Genomic DNA, 24,368 nt, shown 5'->3' with positions numbered 1-24,368 from the left:
CATTAAATTTAGTTCATTTTCATGTTATACTATACAACTCTTTCCAATTCAGACTCATTTTAAATTTTACTTCATCACATCATATCTTCCTTTGTCTTAGATTTATTATGGTATATGGCTCCTATTTACCTGAACAAAAGATGGAATAAGTACTAAATTGTGTATCAAACATATCTGTCATTACAACACACATAGTAAGAGAAAAACCAAAATGAAATAAAACCAACTATGAGTTGGTACCTACTCCTACATTAGAGGATAAAAGTGCTATAAAAGTACAAATTATAGTATAGTACAGATGTGTCTAAGGCTTGAGGCTTTAGATAAAGCAAAAGAAAGAAAAACATTACCCAATAATCACTAATCTTCAAAGTTAAATACTATTCCTTACGTTCTATGGTTACATAATTTAATTTTTACATTCTAATCTAAAACTCCGATTTTCTTTTTCTTTTGAAATGCAAATGAATCATTTGATTCCCCAAGTTACCAAATAGAGCTCTCTCATCATCTAATTTCAATACAACAGAAAACACTCTAACAGTTCAAACCACCCTTCTTTTACTGGACTTGAATTTGCAAGTTGGTGTCATTCGAGACAGGCATTTGCGATTCATCGCTTACTCGTCGAGAAAATCGCCTCCTCTGGTTTCCCCACTGTCTCATTATAGCTATCATTAATCTCCAAATGGTATTCTGTTGAAAATTGAAGTCATGAGCATTAAAGATGTATAACGTGAGAGCTATTGTTGATACTCCTCCACTCAATACAAACAATATAAAGAAGCTGCTGGGGCTGAGGCTTGACTTTTCACCCTTTGGATCCTCATCCTCACATTTCTCATTAGCAATCATGCTATCTTCCAAATCTCTGAACTTCCCAGTTTCAGATACCTTAAGCAATGCTTCGTTAATATCCGTTAACATCGGCGAGCCTCTCGGGAATGCCTGCAGGACACAGCATGAAGCCAGAACTAAAAGTATTAGACGTTTTCCAAGTGATATGCAAAGAAAATAATATAGCAGGAAAGAAAACACAAGGACTTACAAATCCAAATCCTCCAACTTTATAGGTTGGCCCAGAAACCATGAATTCCCTACAAAATTCTGCAAGGAATATTTTTACAAACGGGACTTCAAGAAAAGCAGCTGCTATCTCCTTGTTTCTGAGAGCTTCAGCATAATCATTAGGTGAAGAGTAGTTTCTTATGTTTTCGGAACGAAAGTGTAAGACTTCCTCCAAATATCTTTTGACAAAGGATCCTCTGCCAAATCCAACCAACGCATTTGCCCTTTGAAGAGTCTCGATATCCGTTACAGTCGGTTCAAGCTTTTGAATAGTGAGCATGCTTGTAAGATTAGCAGTATATATTTGAGTTATCACAAGTGCCATAAATAGCCAAACCACCATGGTCATTCTGGAAAAGTTACTATGCAGCATATTACCTATGTTCAAACATATCAGCCAATAGGATGTTAGATTATCTGTTTTCCCTCCAAATGCAAAACAGCAATTCATCAGCTCTGTTGGTTACCATGTAAGGAGAAGAGTGTGGTGAAGGATGAGCAAAGCATGGTTCCGGCTTGATTAAACATCGAACCTTCATGACCAGGATAGCGATTTCGTTCTATAAACCAGACTACAAAGCCATTGTAGACATTTATCACGGCAATTGCAAACCACATGGTCGCTGTAAAAGGCTTTGTGAACATCAATGCTCTATTACTTGTATCTTTTGTGGTAGGAACTACCATCACAAGTCCTGCTTCTGAGTAAGGATGTGTAAACTCTGCATGCTTATAGCGTCGTGATAATATCGCTATATCACCTACGGCTGCATCGAAGTTCTTCATAGACAAGAAGAATAAGTAAAGTTTGTTAGAAGGGGAAAGTAACAGTAACTTTTGTAACTCTACATGTTTATAGCGTATGATAATCTTCTTGCAAAGTTTTGTTAAGATGACATGACAGTTCATGCGATTAAGTTATGCCTGATTTGAACAAAAACTTTTATATGCATGCAAAGATAAGCAATATATTAAAGAAAGTATGAATATTTTTCGTTACCTTCAGGTAGATTTGCTCTACCAAATCATCATATGGTCCATCGAAACGAAAAAACTGGTATGGTAGAGGGAAGTTAAGGTTGTCTAAGGTTGCTTTAAACAGATCAATTGCAAGTCCATTGAAGGATAAATTGTTTCCCGTAGGATCTCCTTCCACATGTACATACTGTTTGAACATGGAACTAGTTGGCACCCCAATTCTCAATGGAGTGGCATCTGTCGGTACAACCCAACCCCTTGGAGTTACAGACGATCCACCAGGCCAAAGCACTTCGACGAGATCCTTCATAGACGAGCTAGAAGACGAATTTTCCCTCAACTCTCGTGAGAAGCCTAATTTATCAGACCAGAAGCCTAGTTCTCTATAACTCCTCCCCATCACATTGATGATTTGAAAAGTATCAGATGACGCTAATTGTCTGTCCCTAAACTGAATCTTTCCACCGAGTCCTTGAAAATCAGTGAGCTCTATTTTCTCCATCAAGTGATTACCCTTTTCTTGGAGTTTACTCATTGCCATAGCTGCTGTCCTTGCAGCATCATAAGCCTGAATAGCGAAAATACCAGGCTCATGATTGTCCTCGTCAGAATGCTCTAATCTAAACCTTCGAGAAAATCGATGATAAAATTCGTGAAATTGAGGATTGTTTTCAGGGAAGAAGCTCTTGACTCCAACAACTCCTTGTAGTAGAGAGTTACTAGAAGCATTGAAAGAATATGCAAGGTTTGTGAAAGAATCAGTAGCGATCCAAACATAATCCTTTCCCATCATTCCCATCTCATTTGCTATCTCAAATAGACGCAATGCCAACTTAAAAGACATATGAACCACAAAAATTCTGCTTGATCCTCTTCTTAACCTTTCCAATTCTCTGCAAAATAAATCAGAATCAAATTGAGAGAGACCAACAAATTCATTTACTTCAGCTCCTACGTCTCTGAGGGCATGAACAAGATGAGGAAATATTCCAGTGGTTGAGAAATCTTTATCTTCATATATAACATTGACGAGGTGCCAATCCCACGAACTGACAATACCGGCTATAGCTCTCATTTGATTTAACTGAGAGGGAGAAGCTTCGACCAAAAATTTGAACCTCTTGTTTGCCCACTTTGGTATATCATTAGCTAACGCTAGAACCGGAATCTGTTTCTCATTTCCAACCTCAGCAACTATAGACGTCGCTTCCCAAGTTTGTGGTCCTATTAGAACCTGGACTCGTTGCATATTGAGGAGATCATTAGCTGCAAATTCAATATAACCTTTAGATTGTAATTACACTATAAACTCAGTTTGATTCCTAAGAAGTAACTTGTTTAAACAACAATTCAATGAACAAATCAGGTCACTTCATAGATAAGAACAGTTCAATTGATATGGAAAAGGAAAGCATTCAATCAAATTCAGAAGAAATATAAACTCTCTACCTGCAAGAGCTGCAAGATTTGGATCACTTTTGTAGTCTCTGATGACAAGACTGACCCTTTGATTGCGAAAGGAGTTAAAATCCTCAACAGCCATCTGCATAGCTAAAATCTCTTCCTTACCAATCCTGGAACTCTTGTCTACAATGACACCTATTTTGCCATTTCTGCTATCGTCCATCGTCGACTTCGTGTTTCCTTCAGTTTCATACACTCCATAAACAACTAGAGCAAACAACATGAAAGAAAACAGAAAATGAAACTTTCCCATTTTTCATAAAGGCATAGGCCAATGAATCTACGTTCTCCTCTCTTATATATATATATATGCAGTAAGAAACCCCCCTTCTCTTTCTTTATATTTTTCTCGCCAACTAATTAAAACATTGTTTTTTCTGGATCTTAGAATCTAAATGACTAGGAAATCATAAGATTTCAAGCCTGTGTCATTGACCATTAACTTCTGAATGTTTGACTCTGCCTAGAATGATAAGTTGCAAGAGCTTAGGTATCGATTATTTTAATAGAACATTGGTCAATATATGTGTTCAGACTGTACAAAGAATTGACCCTCTTATGCACTATGAAACTCAAAAGTGTTCCACAAATTTCCAAACAAACATACACACCAAAGACAAACCATTTTCTTATTAGTAAAATCCATGTAATTCAAACAATTCAATGAACATAAAGAACTGATCACGGCCTTCTTTCCAAAAATTGAAATGCTAGAATATATTATTTTGCTCTTTTCAAATAAAAAAAAGTAAGTTACACGTTGTATAAACTCTCTAACTTTAGAGACACAGTTAATATGTAATCTAAATCATTTCACTCTTCCCCTAAAGTTAGCTAACAAACTCGTAAATCAATACGTCGATTCTCTGTAGCTTACAGGTTTTTTCCAAATCTTTATTTGTTGATTCCATAACAAGAAGCTTAGGTTACCCATTTGGTTATTTGAATCACAGATACAATACAGAACAAAAGCAACGAAGTCCGAAAGCAAAAGGGTAGTCTTGTTTTTTTGTGAAATACAAAACAAATATGCAATTGGGGGGAAGGGAAAAGGAAGAAAACATTAGAAAAATGAAGAATATTCAAAGGAGAAATGCATAAACAAAGTGAATAAAGAATGAATAAAGGATTGACTATGTTGGTGAGGAGTCATCATCATGGAAGTAGTATCTCTGAATGTTGGTTTGTATATTCAAATAGAGAAAGAGTCTGATATAATCTGGAATTGAATCTTTCAAGCTGCTTCTAATTCTAAAAAAAATTCTCCAACCATTTTCTTTCCGAGGCTTTTGAAATATTTTAGGCATTTTTTTCCGTTCTTATAAGTTGAATTTTTCGTCCATGCTCATGTAGACATTAGACTTACTGCCATTCTTGGCCAAAATTAATGTGTGTGTATATATATATTTGTAATTTAGCTAAGGGTTCAACTCATTTATTTCGGAAAAGAATAATAACTTCTTTGTTCTTTGTTATACGTGTAAATTGATGACTTCAAACAAAAATTATTAACCAAGTGAGGGAGTTAAATACATAGATACATAATCTCCTGATATGAGATCTAGCGGCTCCATTTTACTAAATTAGATCTTGGTTTTTTGTCAAAATTCTAATGAAAACTTTAACCCAATTATCATCCCATTAGCATTTGTAAAAAATTACAAAAACAAACCACACAACTTCTTATCTATTTGTTTTTAGTATAAGAAGAAAAAGATTCAAACTCAAACTATAATTTTCTTATTTCTAGTTTCAACAAACGGATACTTTTCTTTTCGAATAACACATAATAAAGAGACTCAATCCCATGATCAAGATCTATACCCCTCTCTCATATAATTTCTAAAGTCATTATCGTGATTTACAAAGTATAATATATAACAAAGAACACTATCAATGACCATTAAATATATCAATTGTATATAGTTTAAGGATTGAAAATGTACATGTTGGTTATTATTTGTATAGTCAAATATTTTGACCATATGTATTACCCTTTGATGTAATATGTAATGTACATAGTACAATAACAATAATATTAATAACTTTTATGGATAATTAATTAATAAATTTGACATAAGGTATAACTAAAAAAAACAAGATAATGAGTAGTTGGCAAAAACAAGTTTAGTTGGACCAAATCAAAGTCTTTAAAAATTTTGGAAATGTTTTAAGATATCAAATGAGAGTAATACCAATTTGTGTACCTTATTACATGTTTCTGCATTCGTCTAAATTCCTCTAATTAATCTTATTTTGCTTAAATGATTATTTGGACCTTTCTACTTACTTTCAATTCCACTTGTATAAATTGACTAGAGGCATTCTTTGTTTTAGTTTCTTGATTTTCTTCTTATTGATAATTCACTTGTTGGTATACTAAAGCTCGTCGTGCTAATATTGATCCATTTTTTAATACTTGTTTTAGTTTCTTAATTTTCTTCTTATTGTTTGAGGGAGGGAAAGGAAAAGAAAGGAATAAGTTTATTTCCCTCTTAATCCTTTTATTTCTTCCTCTCAATCCTTCTCATTTCTCCTTTTAATTCTTCTCATTCTTCAATAAATGCAATCACATCAAACTTTTTTCTTTTTTAAAAAATATAAATATAATTTTCTTAATAATTATTTTTTAACAAATATAATTTTCTTTTCATTTTTTCCTAACAATTATATATATAAAAATTCCAAAAATGTTAGTAAATTAAAAATACAAATATTTTTGTATTGGATTTACTATTACAATAGTACGAATTTAAATAATAATAATAATAATAAACTTTTTTTTGTCATAATCATTTCCACTTATTTCTTCCCTCGAATCTTTGAAAATGCAAAAAAAAAAAAAAAAAAAAACATATTTTTAAACAAAAATTTACATACATATAAGAAAATTGAAACTATTTACATCTTATAGCAAAAAAATTGGAGGGAATACATTTGTTTTTTTTCAAATTGTCTTCATCGTCTTTTTCCGTTTGTCTCAAATTTAGGTTTTCTATGGTCGGTGTTTCAACGTCCATCGTCTGCGACACTTCCTATCCTGGTATTCTTTTTTCCTTTTCCTTCATCTTATTCTTCTAGATTCTTGAATCACTTTTAGTTATAATTTTGATTTCATTTAAAATCAAATTTCAAGCAAACTTCATCATGGAGTGAAATTAATAGGAAGACCTGAAGATCGAATTCTTGGAAATAATAGTATGATACTTACTTGTAAGATGAATAGTAATTAATTCAAATCAAATAAAAAAAATATTCTACTTAATTACCACGTAACAATAAATTAAATTTTACAGAATTCAATGAAAAATGTTTGTTATTGTAACTCTTGAAAATACTCGCAAGGATAACAAAACCATTAAATTCAAGATTAACATACATCATCAGCATATCCACACAATTTTCTTTTCTAACATTTTTTTTTCTTTTTCTTCTCGTTCTTCTTTCTTTGCTGGTGATTTTTTTTAATGTTTTAGATTTTAATTAATTGATGTTGTTTTTCTCTATGTTTTTGTGTGAACAAATTTAAATTTTGTGTACACTCATGGCAGGGATAGACCTCTATCACTTTCTATAATTAATATAGTTATATTCATATCTTTAGCTTCTTATATAATATTTTTTTTGTTTTTTTTTTTTTTGCAGTATTTTGATATTAGGGTTAATATTCTCATAGTAGATTTTTTATGGTGGACAATGGACACAGTACAATTCTTATGAGTATTATAGTTTGTGGGAGTACTCGTTGATGATATGATGAATTTAGATGGCTTAGTTAGTTTGAAATTGAATGAAATTCAATTGGATGCTTATATTGATTTATCGGTGTTATTGGACTTTGGCCACACAATAAGTACTTAATGCGCATCAGTGATATGAGTATGTCACTCTCTATTAGTGATATAAGTTTGTAACTATCTATCAGTGATAGAATTGTGAATGTTTATTTGTAAATGTTGATTTTTTTTCTATTTTCATTCTGTAGGTTCATCCTATCAACAATGTTGAATACAATGTAATGACCGATTATAAACAATTCATAGTGAAGTTGAACTTGGGATCTTGTAGTTGTTGAGTATGAAATTTTCATGAGATTCCTTGTTCTCATGCTCTTGCTAATCTTTAGATGTTTAACCTAGATACTTATTCTTATGTATCTGATTATTATCATTCACAGACATTGTTATCAATATATTTAGGTTGTGTGCGACCAGTTGGAGTTCATTCAAATTGGAGGGTAGTAGATGACGACGTTAGAGCTTTATCTCCTATTTTTAAATGTCCAGCTGGAAGACCTAAAAAATTAAGAATCTCATCGATCGGTGAAGTTAATAGTAGCTCAACAAGATGTAGTAGTTGTCATGGCAAAGGTCATAATTCTAGGACTTGTAAACTTTGTCAAAATAATCAATGATGTAATCATTATAGTTGCATTTTCAAATTTTTTATATCAATAAAAATTGTCGATGTCTTTGTTTGTATTCATCTTTGAATTGAAACATGTGGTGTATAAACTCAATGAAACTCTATGTATACTTTTTCGAATTAAATCCTATAAAATTGAATCGATACACATGATACTAGTTTCTATTATTGATAAAAATTTATATCTTTTTATCAGTGTCTGTCACCGATAGAAAATGATAATTTTCTATCCGTGATAGAACTGAGAGAAACTAATAAAAAGAAACTTCATGTATCAATTCTTCTATTTTTAATTAAGAAGTGGGCTAATACAAAGGAAAAATTCTTTTTAATGGAAGCTTCTAATCCTCTCACTGACCTCTCTTTTTAAGTTAAATCAACCTACGTCTCTCTTTTCAAGTCAAGCTTCGATACCTGTGATATATAAACTTTGATACAAATAGATATTAGTTTGTATCATTAATAAAACTCATAAAAAAAATATCAATTTCTACGACTAATAGAAATATATCAATTTTAATCAATGATAGAAGATAACAATTGCCTTCAAAATTTACAAAAATATGTAGCATATTACAAAAACTATCATTATACAACAACACTCATATTCACTACATACAAGAATGTAGCATAAACAAAATTTACAAATATAAAAGCAAGTTCCAAAATATATCATTCACAAAAATATGTAGTTCATTGTGAAGGATCGGTTTGGGAAGGAGACGTCAGTCCTAAGCTGAAGCTTTGAGCAAAGTCCATTAACAATGATGTTGTTTTCTAGGAGAGATCGTTGTGTTCTACCTGTTAAAAAGATTTATTAAAACATGTTAGCCTAATAAATAAATTGTTATATTTTTTTTAAGTGATAGAAGACTATCACTGACTATCAGTGATAGAAGACTATACTTAATATAGAATGCTAAAGATGAAGAACTAAAGTAGAAAAAGTTTAACCAAAGTAGAAAGAAAATTAAATCAAGTTGCCTATAGGAAAAAAAAAATTGATCGAGTAGAAAAAATAAGAAGAATTGGAAAATTGAAAAGACGTCGGTCTCTTTATCTATTTAGTCACAACATGATTACGTTCTTGATACCAATGCAACATTTGTAAAAAATATACCTTCAATGTCCAACAAAGGGTATGTGATTCACACACAAGATATGCATCATCAAGGGAGGAGAAAATTATAGAGATCTCAACTTCAAAGCTGAGTGAACCTAATGAAATTCAATCGTTGGAGAAGGAGGTATCATTTAAGGAGTAGAAAAAAGAGTTTTGGGTGCCGATTAGGGAAAAACATGAGATCATTGATTTTATGAAAAATTAGGTTTACAGAGAGTGTTTTGATATTTCACCAAATTGTTTTGGGTTGTAAACACTTTGTCCAATTCTTCTATTTTTTAAAATTCCTCATTTTTTTAATGCATTGAATTTACAAATCCAATTCTAAAGACAAATGAAAAAATAAATAATACAATTTCTTTGTGAATTAAATTTACGGTACAAATTTCATAAACATATTTTACACAAAGCAAAGAAAAAAAGTAATACAATTTGTTTTGTGTATTGGATTTAATGTAAAAGAAAATAAGAAAAAAAACTATTGTACAGATGAAAAAAAAAAAACTTTTGAAAGAGGATTAGTCTACGTTACAAATAAAAAAATATATATCTATACAGAATCAATAAAAAAAAATTAATACAAAATTGCGGTACGAACAGTAGACAGAAGTTTACACAAATGCAAAAACATATTAGCACATTTTTCATTTTGGTTGGGTTCAGGAACAAAAAAAAAAAAACAAGAATTTCATACCCATAAAAAAATACTCAAGTTTTTTTTCTCATATTGGGGTTGACGTACAATTTTTTTTTTACACAAGTGAGAAGAAAATACAATTTTTTGGTCATAATCCTTCTCCCAAACAAAAATTATAATAATCTCTCATAATCCTTTCAGTTAATTTCCGAAACAAGGATTATAATAATCATTTCCTCCACTTAATCTCCATTTTTCTTATTCATTTGTCCCCTTATTCATTTCCTTCCCTCAAACGGTCCTTAAGGACCTATTTGACTCTTAGACTTGAGGAGAGTGGAGTGGGTTAGTTTGATGCATGGATTAAGGGGGATTAGAGTTATTTTACGTCCAAATCCCTACCACATGTTGTTTCATTCTCTCGGTCGAGTGCATCTCGAGACCACTAATTTTTTTTCTTCTCAGGGTCAATCTCGAGCAAAGTTGCTCCGAGATAGCCCTAAGCTAAAAAACATATGCATTATATAGTATGATCTTGGGCTAAGGTTACCCCGAGATGTCCTCGAGAGAGACCGAAAAATTTTCTTCAAAGAATTTTTAAAATTTGGAAAGAATCTCAGAGTTGATCTCGACTGAGCCAAACATAGACTAACTCAGACTATAATAGTATGCACCACATACTATTATAAGTCACATCTCGCCCCAAACGTCATCCTAAATGTTTGTAAGTATATCCATTCAAACTATTTGCAAGTAATTTTAAATTATTTTCATTTCATTATATTTAAAAAAAACTCAAAATCAAATTATAAAAATATTTCTCTCTCAAAATTCTATCAAAGAAAAAGAGCAAAAAAAATTGTTAAGACACAACTTTTCCTAAACAAGTTGAGAAATTTTGAGAAGCTTAAAAGTTAAAATAATCATGGCATAAAGTTCTCAACATTTAAGGTTTCTTCCCTCCATTAATAGTTCTATTAATAGAAAATACAAAAATGTAGTAAAAGTAATAAAACTAAAGTCATTCAATAAAATTTTGTTTTCTTTCTCATTTTTACTTTTATCCATTTTCATTCATATGGTACTTAGGACAAAAGGAGAATGAATGAGAGCAGTCAGTAAGCATAAATGTCAAAGATATTAGAACATATCATTGGAGTGTGCAAATTTGATCTCTACAACTTTTCAAAAAAAAGAATTAATTTCTATATATCATCAATCTGTGCAAATTTGTTAATCATCTAGGCAAATCTGTGCAAATTTTTCTAGACCTGAATTTGCAAGTTTGTAGCCTTTGGGCAGTTCTTCAGTTCGGTTTGTGGAAGGTCGCTTACTCGGCGAGAAAATCCTCTGTTGTGATTTCTCCAGCGCTTAATTACAGCCAACATTAGTCTCCAAATAGCGTTCTGTTGAACACAAGATTTATGAGCACTGATAGTGTACAATGTTAATGCTATGGTTGATACTCCTCCACTCAATACAAATAGTATAAAGAAGCTGTTGGGGCTAAGGCTTGAACTTTCATCTTTTACATCCGTATCCTCACATTTCTCACTACCAATCATGCTTTCCTCCAACTTTCTATACTTCCCACTTTCAGATACCTTAAGCAGTGCTTTGTCAACATCTCGTAACAGCGGATAGCCTCTTGGAAATGCCTGCAAGACATCGCAAAGCAAGAACGAAAGTTAAATCTTTTTTTTTTTTTTTTTTTTATGATTTTCAAAACCATAGTCAGGAGCAACATCTTACGAATCCAAATCCTCCGATAAGGTAGGTTGGTCCAGCAATCATGAATTCCTTGCAAAACCTTGCAAGGAATAACTTTGCAAAAGGGACTTCAAGAAATGCTGCTGCTATTTCCTTGTTTCTGAGAGCGTCAACTAGGTCGTTAGGGGTAGTGTAGCTTTTTATACTTTCGGCAGGAAAGTCTAAAACTTCTTCCAGATATGTCTTGACAAAGGTTCCTTTGCCGTTTCCTACAGATGCATTTATTTTCTGGAGAGTCTCGATATTTGATATCGACGCTTCCAACTTTTGAACAGTGAGCATGCTAGCAAGATTGGCAGTGTATGTCTGAGTTATCACAAGTGCCGTAAATAGCCAGGCCACCATAGCCATTCGTGATAAGTTACTATGCAGCCTATTGCCTTTTGTCAATAAAATCACCCAAAATGATGTTAAACAAATGCAAAAGCAAGAATGAGAAGTAAACTCAATGGTGGCGTCTGTTACCATGCAAGGAGAAGAGAGTGGTGAAGGATGAGCAAAGCATGGCTCCAGCTTGATCAAACATTGAACCTTGGTGTTCAGGACAGTGATTTCGTTCTATGAACCACACGACAAAGCCATTGTAGGCAGTTACCACAGCAATTAGAATCCACATGGTCACTGTAAAGGGCTTTGTGAACAACAATGCTTTGTTGCTTGTGTCTTTTCTGGTAGGAACTATCATCACCAGTCCTACTTCAGAGTAGGGATGTGTAAATTCTGCGTGTCCTATGCGTTTTGTGGTTATTGCTATGTCACCTATAGCTGCATCAAAATTCTTTATAGGCAAATAAAAAAAAATCATTAAAAGAACAAATAAAACAATAATTTGTGTAAGGCTGATAAAATGTGTGGGAAGAAGCATTTTTCCATTATATTTCATTGTCAGCTTTGATGACTAAACCAAACGGAAGTAACTTCATGTTTAAATGACGTCTTGATAAGCTTAGAAGACAGTTCATACATTAAGTTATGGTATGGCTGATTCAACTAAAACTTTTATATGCAAAAAGAGAAATTTGAGCAGTTCTTGTAGCCATTTATAAAAAAAATTATATGAATATTTTTCCTTACCTTCAAGTAGATTTCTTTCACTAAATCATTATAAGTTCCGTTGAAAGGGCAGAAGACATGTGGAGCAAACGGAAGGTAGTCTAGCATTGCTTTAAACAGATCAATTGCAAGTCCATTGAAGGTTAAATTGTTTCCCGTAGGATCTTCTTCCACACGTACATACTGTTTGAACATGGAATTAGTTGGCACCCCAATTCTCAAAGGGGCGGAATCTGTTGGTACAACCCATCCCCTTGGAGTTTTCAAAGATCCACCTGGCCAAAACACGTTATCAAGTTCCTTCATCAACAAGCTAGAAGATGAATTTTCCTGCAAATCTTGCGAGAAGCCTAATTTATCAGACCAGAAGCCTAGGTCCCTATAACTTCTACCAATCACATTGATGATCTGAAAAGTATCGGCTGGGGCTAATTTTCTATCCTTAAACTGAATCTTTCCACCAAGTCCTTGAAAGTCTGTGAGCTTTATTTTATCTAACAAGTCATTACCCTTATCTTGGATTTCACTCATTGCCAAAGCTGCTGTCTTTGCAGCATCATATGCCTGCACTGCAAAAACACCGGGCTCGTTGTTGTGCTCATCAAAATGCTCTAATCTAAACCTTTGACAAAATCGAAGATAAAATTCATGATATGGAGGATTTCTTTCTGAGATGTAGCTCTTGACTCCAACAACTCCTTGTAGTATAGAGTTGATAGAAACATTGAAAGAATGTACAAGGCTTGTGAAAGAATCAGTGGTGATCCATACATAGTCCTTTCCCATCATTCCCATCTCGTTTGCTATCTCAAATAGACGCAGTGCCAACTTGAAAGACATATGAACTACAAAAATTCTGCTTGACCCTCTTCTTAGCTTTTCCAGTTCTGAAAATAAGTCAGAATCAAACTGTGAGAGACCGACAAATTGACCTACTTCAGCTCCTACATCTTTGAGGGCATGTACAAGATAAAGAAATACTCCATTGGTTGAGAGATCACTATCTTCATATATAACATTGACTAGATGCCAGTCCCCTGAACTGACAATACCAGCTATAGCCCTCATTTGATTTAACTGAGAAGGAGAAGCCTGGACCAAAAATTTGGACCTCTCGGTTGCCCATTTTGGTATTTCATTAGCTAATGCTAGTACCGGAATCTGATTCTCATTTCCAACCTCAGCAACTACGGATGCCATTTCCCAAGTTTGTGGCCCTATTAGAGCCTGAACTTGTTGTACAGTTATGAGATCTTTAGCTGCAAATTCAATCATTTGCTTAGATTGCATTTAGGTGATAAACTCTGTTTAATGATAGATAGTAGGAGTAACGAAAAAACAAAGACTACTTTCTAAGTTCAATTGATATGGACAGAAATTTATTCAATTAACTTAAAAGGAAATGAGAAGTCTCACCTGCAAGAGCTGCAAGATTGGGGTCATTTCTGGAGTCTCTAATGACAAGACTGAAATTTTGATTGCTCAAGGAGTTAAAATCCTCTATAGCCATGTGCATAGCTAAAATCTCTTCCTTGCCAATCCTGGAACTCACATCTACAATGGCCCCTATTCTACCCTTTTCACCAACAATCATTGTTGCACTCGCATTTCTTCCAGTTTCATGGTTTCCAGAAACCATCAGAGCAAACAACAAGAAAGAAAACAAAAAGAGAAGATTTCCCATTTCTTGTGAGAATGACTATCTCCCTCCCAATATATATAGTGTAGCAAGAACCCCTACCAACTCTTTATACTTTTCTTTCCAACTAGGAAAAGTCATTTTTTTAATTCACTTTTAGAAACCAAATGTCTAAGTTCCAAGAATTCAAGTAGGCAGCACTAAATCATATTCAATTTTACCCTCAAGAGCTTTGACTCTCTAAAAAAATGATCCAGAAATCTTGACAACCAACTTTATAAGTTCCAATTCCAACCACCACGAAAGATTGATTATTTCATAGCAGTTTCGGACTATCATTATTTACAAATATGTAGACTGCAAACATATGGGCCCTTTCTAGTTATTATCCATGACCAAGCTCAAAAGTACTTCAGAAATTTCCAATTTTCGAAAAATGCAAGCACAAATTATAGACAACCCATTTCCTTATTTGCAAGAAATCATATGTGGGTTTTGAAGGGCACAACCACGGTCAAAGCTAGAATATAATAAAAATAAAGCATTATTTATATTTTAATACTTCAAAGTTAATATTAAAATATAAAAATTGGAAATACGAGGAATACCCTTACTCTTAAATCACCAATTGATTCGACAGGTTAATTATATATTATCTGACAACTTTTGGCACTTTATGGATTTGAAATATAAAGAACACAACCAGAGAAAATCAATTTCTAACTTGTGGGCTTGAAATATAAATAACACAACAACTAAAAATCAATATTAATTAAAGAAAGAAACATCAACTTAGGGCTCGAACATATGGCTGTACTCTAACACCATCTTAAACCATCCATTAAGTAAGCTTTTGCTGTTCTTTGGAAATATTGTTACAACTCAATGAACATCAACATGGAAGAAAATATTGAAGCAAATCTTTAAACCCTAACTTTTATTATTCTTGTTATTAAATATACTTCAATAACTGGGTTTTTAATCGCCATTAAAGTATTGGAATTAACATGAATCAAACCCAGATTACCAAATTTGCAATCCAATGCGAGATCAATGAAAAAGTGAGATGGGTTTGTTAAATGAAAGGCAAAAGTGTTGGAAGATGAATAAAATTCAAAACATAAGGCTTCCCTTTGCAGACGATGAGTGAAGTTGTTGTGTAAATTCCCAAAGATGCAGAAGGTAGACGACAAAACAGGGGGGCCCGGAATCTGGAAATTTCTCTAATTTCGTGAAGCATTTTGCTGCTACAATTTTAGAAAAGTGAAGACAATTTCAGGAATTTCCTTTACACTCTTGCGGGTTGAATCGGTCGTCGAATATTCCGTTCAAAGGACCCCCAAAATAATCAAAATGAACCAAATTTGAGATTACAGAAAATCATAGTAATTTTTGAAGAAAAATATTCACAACCTACTAAATTTCCAATGTGGTTTATGAGGAGAGAAGTGATGTACGAATGTAATTTGATTATGAGTATGGGTAAACACGGACTAAAAATTATATATATAATTTCAACCACAAGACGTAGTCTTGAGTCAAAAACATTTTGACATCTGACTAAGTTTATAAATAGAATTATCATACAAACTTGAAATGTGACTAAGTCTATATTCTAACAATCATACAAACTCTTGTGGTCTAGAAATAATTTTGACAAATACAAAATAGAGAATATATTCAAATAATAAAGAAGGGAATTCCACATTTTTATTCTACGGTCTCATAGGAAAATTAGCAAATTTTGAAGGTTTTTATGGAAAAGCAACAAAAAGTTTTCAAATTTGTGGATGTTTGGATCACATTTTTCAAGGGAATTTTACTTCTTTTTTTTTTTTTTTTTACTTTTATTAGTTAAACTTCATACTTTTGTATTACTATTACCTGAAAAAGAAAAAAAAATAATAGTCCAACCTCCTAATTTCATGATTACAATTACACGGTAGTAGTAGATTATCAGTCGGTCAAAGTTTGTTTTTCAATTAAACTGTCATTGAATCATCTATGGTCGGTTTAGCAAGTGTTCAAATCGACCTTGACCGTCGATGAGTAAACGTAAGTAGGTTTAGCCTTTTGAAATTTCTTGATTTAGAACTTGACACCGATCTATTTTAGTTTGGTCAGTTGACTAGAGTTTTTGGTCTATCATGTTCACCATTAATATGTATAAATGTATATTATGGATTCAATTTGTCAAAAACTCAAAAATAAACTCTTGAATTTGCTATACTCCAATTTCTTTTTTTCACTCAAATTTCCTAATCTATGTATTGTGTGTTAAGTTGTCCCAAACAACTTCCATTTGGGTCCTAAAAAGCTCATTATGCTCATACTAAGCCTTCCTTTTTCTTTACTCAATTTTTTTTACTTTCATTTCAACTTTATACATTAATTAACACAGAGAAAGCATTTGAATCTAAATTGTGCATTCCATGGATCAAACAGTTAATTTTCCATCTTTTTGCAAACAACTTTGAAAAGAAAAAAACTGTTTTTTATGTACATTATCTCCTGTCCTTCCACTAGAGCTCTCTCTAGTTATTGAATCTTTATCCTAGTCTTCATTGATAAGATCGAAGTTGCTCTAGAACTTTGAATCCTTAGAATTACTATAGAGCACTTTCATTTTCCTTCTCTTGTCTTAGTAACGTGACAAATTAAAATCTGTTTGAAATGACTTGTCAAGTGCTAAAAACGGTTTTTAAACGTTAAATAAGTGTTTATAAGCACTTGAAAAGTCATTCCAATCCTATCTACAATTTACTAAGCTAGACTTTGCACGTTTTCGACGTTTGGAAAGTTATTCGGAATGGTTTGTGGCTCTTCACTAACCCTTCGAGAAAATCGTCTTCTATGATTCCCCCATTTTCTCATTACAGCTATCATCAATCTCCAAATAGTGTTTTGTTGAAGATTAGACTTAAGAGTAGCATTATAGACATACAATGTGAGTGCTATTGTTGATACTCCTGCACTCAGTACAAATAGTAAAAAGAAGCTGTTGGGACTGAGGCTTGGACTTCCATCTTTTCCTTCCCCATCCTCACATTTCTCACCAGCAATCATGCTGTCCTCCAACTTTCTATACCTTCCTGTTTCAGATACTTTAAGCAATGCTTGGTTCACATATGGTAACAACAGAGAGCCTCTTGGAAATGCCTACAAAAAAAATTTTCCAAACATGTTAAGAATGCAAAACGTTAGAACTCAACAACACAATTGTATAACCTATAGAACGTATCTTGTTTAAGTAAAGTCGTAGAATGCAGAAAGTGTAAACATAGCAACAGCAAGATCTTACGAATCCAAATCCTCCAACTTTGTAGGTTGGCCCAGAAATCATGAACTCTTTGCAAAATTTTGCAAGGAATAGTTTTGCAAAAGGAACTTCAAGAAATGTAGCTGCTATCTCTTGGTTTCTGAGAGCATCAGCTAAACCATCGGGTGTGGAGTAGTTTTTTATGGCTTCTGTAGAGAAGTGTAGAACTGTCTCCAAATATCCTTTGACAAAGGATCCTCTGCCACATCCCACAAATGCATTCATTCTTCGGAGAGTTTCAATGTTCGATATAGTCGGTTCAAGCTGTTGAATAGTGAGCATGCTAGTAAGATTGGCAGTGTATATCTGAGTTATCACAAGTGCCACAAATAACCAAACCACCATGGTCATCCGCGACAAGTTACTGTGTAGCCTATTACCTTTAACCAAGCAAATCAACCAATATTGATGTTAAATTATCTGTTGTGTTACGAAACATAAAAATGGCAGAACAATAATTCATCAACAGTTAAGGTTACCCTGCAAGGAGAAGAGAGTGGTGAAGGATGAACAAAGCATGGTTCCAGCTTGACTAAACATCGAACCTTCAGGTTCAGGACCGTGATTTCGTTCTATAAACCAAACAACAAATCCATTGTAGATATTTACCACAGAGATTACAATCCACATGGTCAAAGTAAAGGGCTTTGTGAACAACAATGCTCTATTGCTTCTATTATTTATGGCAGGAACAACCATCACAAGTCCTGCTTCAGAGTAAGGATGTGTAAATTCAGCATGTTCGTAACGAGTTGATACTATTGCTATGTCACCTACTGCTGCATCGAATTCCTTCGACAGGCAGAACAAGAAAATACCGTTAGAAGCAGAAGCCTCCTTCCACGAGATTTCAGTGTTAGCTTTGATTACTCAAATGAAACAAAGTATCTTCAGATAAAGTTTTTGATCAGATGAGATTACTGTACATTCTATTACGTTATGAATGATTTGAAAGGAAGCTCCTAAATGTAAACATAAAAAGAAAGGGTGTTTCCATAGCCATATTATGAAGTATATGAGAAAATTTTTCCTTACCTTTAAATAGATTTGCTTCACTAAATCATCGTATGTTCCACTGTATGCATAGAACTTGTGCGGCAGAGGGACGCACAAATTGTCTAAGGTTGCTTTAAACAGATCAATTGCAAGTCCACTGAAAGACAAATTGTTTCCTATCTGATCTCCTTCCACATTTACATACTGCTTGAACATGGGACTAGTTGGCACCCCAATTCTCAAAGGCCTGGCATCTGTTGGAATAGCCCATCCCCTAGGAGTTTCAAAATATCCACCTGGCCAAAACACTGGGCCAAGATCTTTCAACGACGAGCTAGTAGACGAATTTTTCCCCAACTCCCGTGAGAAGCCTAATTCAACTGACCAGAAGCCTAACTCCCTATAACTCCTTCCCATCACGTTGATTATTTGAAAAGTATTGGCTGGGACTAATTTTCTATCTTTAAACTGAATATTTCCACCCAATCCTTGAAAATCAGCGAGCTTGATGAATTTGAACAAGCGATGAGCTTTTCCTTGGGCTCTACTCATTGCCATAGCTGCTGTTCTCACAGCATCATAAGCCTGTACCGCGAAAATACTAGGCTCATGGTTGTACTCATCAGAATGCTCTATTCTAAACCTGCTACAGAACCTACGATAAAACTTACGAAATGGAGGATGGTTTTCCGGAAAGTAACTCTTGACTCCAATAACTCCTTGAAGTAAAGAGTTGACAGAAACATTAAAAGAGTGTGCAAGGCTTGTGAAAGAATCAGTAGTGATCCAAACATACTCTTTTTCCATCATCCCCATCTCTTTTGCAGTTTGAAATAGATGCAACCCAAACTTAAAAGACGTGTGAACTACGAAAACTCTACTTGGCCCTCTTCTTAGCCTCTCTAATTCATTGGACAATAAATTAGAATCAAACTGAGGGAGACTCACAAGTTCACTTATTTCAGCTCCTACATCTTTGAGAGCATGTTCAAGGTAAGAAAATACCTCTGCGGTAGAGAAATCTCCATCTTCATATATAACATTAACCAGTCGCCAATCCCACGAACCAATAATAGCAGCAATGGCCCTCATTTGATTAAACTGAGAGGGAGAAGCTTGAACCAAAAAGGCTAATCTCTCAGTTGCCCATTTTGGGATGTCATTAGCCAACGCTAGAACAGGAATCTTATTCTCGCTTCCAACCTTGGCAACTACAGAAACTGCTTCCCAGGTTTGTGGCCCTATGAGAACCTGAACTTGTTGCATACTGATCAGATCTTCAGCTGAAAATTCAATGGTTTACCTGTATTGTGTTTAAAACTACTTATGAATACATTCAATACAATTAAAAGAAACATAAACTCTTACCTGCAAGAGCCGCTTGATTAGGATCATTCTTGAAGTCTTTGATGACAAAACTGAAATTTTGATCATTGACGTTGTTGAAGTCCTCTACAGCCATCAACATAGCTAAACTCTCTTCCTTACCAATCCTGGAGTTTTTGTCTACAATGGCTCCTATTTTTCCTCTTACACCATCAACCATTTTTGAGATCACAGTTCTTTGAGTTTCATGATTCCCAGAAACTATCAGAGCAAAGAACAAGAAAGAAAACAGAAAGGGAAACTTTGCCATTTTTTCAGAAAGAGGGAGAAGCCTAGAGCTTTGCTTTCCCCGTTATATATATTTGCACAAGACGACTTCTTTATAATTTTCTTGTTGACTAATATATGATATTTGTTTTCTCCTTCTTTTTTGTATTAAAATCACTAATAAATTTTAAGATTTCTCAGTGTGACAATTGACATGAACCACTTGCTTCTTTTAATATTAACTCAGACTGAGTTAACCTTGACCACCAACTAGCATGGACAGACATCGATTAGCTAATGAAGTTTCATGTTTAATAAAAAGAAATAACCAAATTCTTTACAAAAACAAACATGTCTCAGACACATCCATTTCCATGTCCAATTCATTCTCCTTGAAAAATCCAAAGAACAAATTACTACAAAATGGAAGAAAATAGGTCCAAAACCCCCCCTCATCTCTAAGCATTTTATATATCTTTGTTCTTTGCCATTAATGTTTTTTACAAGAACTTGGAGATCCCACTTTCAGAATTAATCCACGATACAAAAATGACCCCTTCTTATCACCAATGACCCACCCACATCAAGGTGTGCAGCTTTGTAACGTATAAAGATTCTTTGTTTTTTTAATCACAAATTCGTTAAGATTATGAGAAATTCATGAAAAACACAATCTTCACAACATATCACCTTAAGGATTTTCATTCAAATAACGAGCTAAGATAGACAAAGCCATCCTAACGCGATAAGTTATATAAACACAATAGATGATTCTAATGCAATCAAAAAGGTTATATTTCATTAAAGGGGCGAGTCATCACCACATTGACTTGACAGAGCTAAAAAGGGAAATGGATGGGGGAGAGGAAAGGAATGAAATATTAAAAACAGAAAACATTCAAAGTAGAAATTAGTTAAAAAGACGAAAAAGAAAAGAAATAAAGAAGTGAGGGGATTTTGAGAAGGATGTTTTAGAATATTGTTACTATTCAAACATGCAGAAGCAGCCAGAAATGACTACACCGGTAGTGAAAGCTTTGAACCCGGCCGTTTTCAAAATTTATTATAAATGAAATGCAATGGAATTTTCCAAGATTCTTGTTTGGTTTCCCAGAAAGTTGGTGTAAAACCACTAGGGAATTTCCCTCTACTACAATACTTCCTTCCTTTTGTCAACCATTTATGTGTTAAATTTACGTTGAAGTTTCCATTTTCGATTCACCTTTTATATATTTAGAACTCGATCCAACAAATATACCACCTTAAACCTTTCTCTTTTTTTTTTTGTTTTCTTCTCATTTTAACTCTTCCTACAATAAATGGAGAATGGTTAATGAGAGCAAGAGGTAAGAAAACGTGAGTCGTTCATCAAAGAGTGGTAGGAAAAACACGAGGAGTGTTTTGAAAGATCGGTATAGTAATAGTACCTTGTGATGATGCAAGTAGAAGTTGGAAATAAATAATATTTTTTGGGTTGGGTGTCACAATGAAATTTCCACCATAATTTACATTCCTTTACAAAATGTTGAGTAACCACTAATATATATTAAGTTATACTTTAAGTTTTCTTGCAATATTGCATTTGAGTTATGCCCTTACAAAATAACTAACATACCTACACAAGATTGCTTCAACTTTAGTTGATTTTAAATACCCATCAGCATTCATTTTTCTTTATATTTCTTTTTTATTGACATAATAAATTTGAAAAATATTTCTCTCAACCTTACGTTTAAAACCTCAATTCAAAATCATTATTAATTTTGGTCAAAATTAACCTATCACATAATTTTTTAATTTAATGAATTTTTGTTAGAAAGAGTAGATTTTAGGAAATATTTATAGATAGTAATTAATATGCTACACTTACTATAATCCAAAATTTTATTATAATTTATAAATATTTTAGTTTATTTTGCTATTTTTAAAAATACTCCCGATTTAATTATAGTTTTAAATGAAATAACTTCTAAAAATATATATAAGTATAACAAAATGTTGTGATTCTTTTCTATTCAAATTTAATTGTAAAGATACTAAAATATTTTGTTAATATTTTGGTCATCATAGATTAAACTCATTAATTATTATATATTTGTGTTAGAAAAATTTTCTTTAATTTAAAGGAGAAAATAATATAATAGATATATAAAATAAATTTTTAATTTCGAATTATAAAATCAAACAAACATGAATTTTGTAATTAAATGGTTTAATTCTCTCAACCATATAGTTTAAATCTATATGGTAATTTGTATGCAAGTTCCTTGCACTTCTTGGGACCAATTCAAAGTTTTTCTGTAATACAATTAGAAAATATTGAAGTATAAAGTCCTCACCAATGTTTTGTCTTACATGTATCAGTCACTTCCATCATATTACAAGAATTACTTTTTTCTTCTCTTATGTATTACTTTTTACTTTTGAAATAATTGCTAACAACTGTAGAAAAAACAAAATCTCTTGAGTAACAAAAAAAATAGTACATAAAATAAGTTGGTTTACAGAAAACACTCTAAATCAATTTTAAAAATTTTAATTTTTGAGTGTTTAATGGTTAATCTTTTCGTAATTTTAAAAATGATAGAAATTATCAAAATACCGTCAATAGTCCTATACTGCATTTTCACTATGTTGTCGTGACTACCATGCGCCTTTTGGCCACCTTTGCCAATCACTGCCTATAACTTACCCTCAATTATCTCTAACATCCTCCACTATGACCGACCCTAACAACTATCGTTGTTGACCATCATCGTCATTGATGACCACTGCTGATTGACAAGCTTTTATGACCACCTCCTGCAGACATAACACTAATTCGGATGCTGAACATTTCATACGAATATTATTTTAAATTATTAGTTGATTATATTAAGACATCAATATAAATAATTTTTATATATAAGAAACTAATCAAACATGTGTTTATAGTTTAGGTATTCATGGGGATATTACTAATGTCTCGAAGTCTACATGAAATATAAATATGGAAAATTTTAAAAGTTTTAAACCATTTTAAAATTAAGTTTATATATATAGATATTGAGTAAAGAAAGGGAAAATGGAGGAAATGAAGAGAAAGCCAACGAACAAAATTATGAAAGCCTGCCTTGGGTTGGCTTTAGTGGGCCTCAAAGTACAGGCCCTTTTCTAAGAGCTTTTGTGTTTTTCTTATTTTCATATAAGAAGTGTGTGACTTTAGACTTAAGCCACACCATTTTATTTAGCAAAATCCGATCGATTGATCTTCATTCAAATTTTCGTTATACCTTTTCTTTAATTTATCGTTTAGATGAATTCATCGGCATCATATTCCATCGCTTGTTCATGTAAATATTTCTACAATCAATTACACGAAACATTAGTAGCAATATGAGTGTTTTTATGAAAACAAAAACACCACCTATAGAAATCTATTCCTTTTCTTCAAAAATAAATTTAAGTCCATACTTTAGAGATAAAAACTTAATATTCATAGACCCTAATCCACACAAAATAAACAATAATTAAACTATATTCTTCAAGTCGAAACCTATCATCAATGTCTAAATCAACAACATTAGAAAAACAATACCTTTACTTATTTTTCATTAAAATAAATTCAATTCATTTTTGAAATAGTCGCAAAATTAGCAATTAGATTCAAAATAATTAAATATATAGCAACGTTTAAAAAAATTGCAAATAGACTATATAAGTCTATCATCGATACAAGTCTATCAGCGATAATTTTGCTATATTTGCAAAAAAAAATATAAATGTTGCTATATTATTAATTATTATTACCAAAATAACCATCAATTACAATTATCCTTCATTTTTTTCAAGTCTGTCAATGTTAGAAACATAACGTTGATAGACACTTATTAAGAAGTACACTAAAATAACAACAATGGTATACATATTATTCTTACTTTTCATATGAAAATTGGGATATTGCCAAAAATAGGCTAAAAAAGAGAGGAATAAATGAGTTTATTTTGAAAAAGTAGATTTTTAGGACAAAATTGGAAGTGAAAGGTCCAAATTGTCCTTCGTTCATTTTCTCTCCCTTTTCTTCTCTTCAACCTAAAAACAAAACAAAATATTAAAATTAAAAAAAAATAAACTCATTCTTCACCTAACTCTCAACTCTCACACTCCCACTTCAACTCCAGTGCCTCTAGTGAACGTCTCTCCGATCTCATTTCTTCTCCATGCCTCTTTGTTTTTAGTTTCGACTTCAACTCTGATGAACACTTCTCCATTTCTTTTCCACTCCTTTTCGATTTCAATGTCGTTTTTATCCTCTGGTGAACGC

The 24,368-nt window shown here is 32.7% G+C and overlaps 3 protein-coding genes across 4 annotated transcripts; all 3 read right to left on the bottom strand.

The window, feature by feature from the left end:
* Positions 1-146: 146 nt before the first annotated feature.
* Positions 147-3,865, bottom strand: LOC101210201 (glutamate receptor 2.8). The gene is made up of 5 exons (XM_004145988.3): positions 3,496-3,865; positions 2,069-3,312; positions 1,536-1,848; positions 1,049-1,446; positions 147-948 (listed from the first exon to the last, which is right to left on the bottom strand). The coding sequence occupies exons 1-5, from the start codon at positions 3,761-3,763 to the stop codon at positions 562-564; spliced, it is 2,610 nt and encodes an 869-aa protein (XP_004146036.2). The 5' UTR covers positions 3,764-3,865; the 3' UTR covers positions 147-561.
* A 6,927-nt stretch (positions 3,866-10,792) lies between these two features.
* On the bottom strand, positions 10,793-15,616 carry LOC101209950 (glutamate receptor 2.8). Its single transcript, XM_004145987.3, has 5 exons — positions 13,935-15,616; positions 12,540-13,777; positions 11,931-12,243; positions 11,448-11,845; positions 10,793-11,353 (listed from the first exon to the last, which is right to left on the bottom strand). The coding sequence occupies exons 1-5, from the start codon at positions 14,200-14,202 to the stop codon at positions 10,961-10,963; spliced, it is 2,610 nt and encodes an 869-aa protein (XP_004146035.2). The 5' UTR covers positions 14,203-15,616; the 3' UTR covers positions 10,793-10,960.
* An 880-nt stretch (positions 15,617-16,496) lies between these two features.
* On the bottom strand, positions 16,497-20,164 carry LOC101209708 (glutamate receptor 2.7). Of its 2 annotated transcripts, none has more exons than XM_011655751.2 (5): positions 19,841-20,164; positions 18,512-19,755; positions 17,956-18,268; positions 17,459-17,856; positions 16,497-17,316 (listed from the first exon to the last, which is right to left on the bottom strand). In XM_011655751.2, exons 1-5 carry the CDS (start codon positions 20,106-20,108, stop codon positions 16,921-16,923), a joined length of 2,619 nt encoding a protein of 872 aa, XP_011654053.1. In that variant the 5' UTR covers positions 20,109-20,164; the 3' UTR covers positions 16,497-16,920. The 2 variants fall into 2 exon arrangements, with proteins under 2 accessions (XP_011654053.1, XP_031739693.1); XM_031883833.1 differs by having other exon boundaries at positions 18,512-19,775; positions 19,841-19,972.
* Positions 20,165-24,368: the final 4,204 nt, after the last annotated feature.

This window comes from Cucumis sativus, chromosome 4 (assembly GCF_000004075.3).
Source record: "Cucumis sativus cultivar 9930 chromosome 4, Cucumber_9930_V3, whole genome shotgun sequence".
NCBI lineage: Eukaryota > Viridiplantae > Streptophyta > Magnoliopsida > Cucurbitales > Cucurbitaceae > Cucumis > Cucumis sativus.
This window is presented reverse-complemented; position numbering and strand designations above follow the sequence as displayed.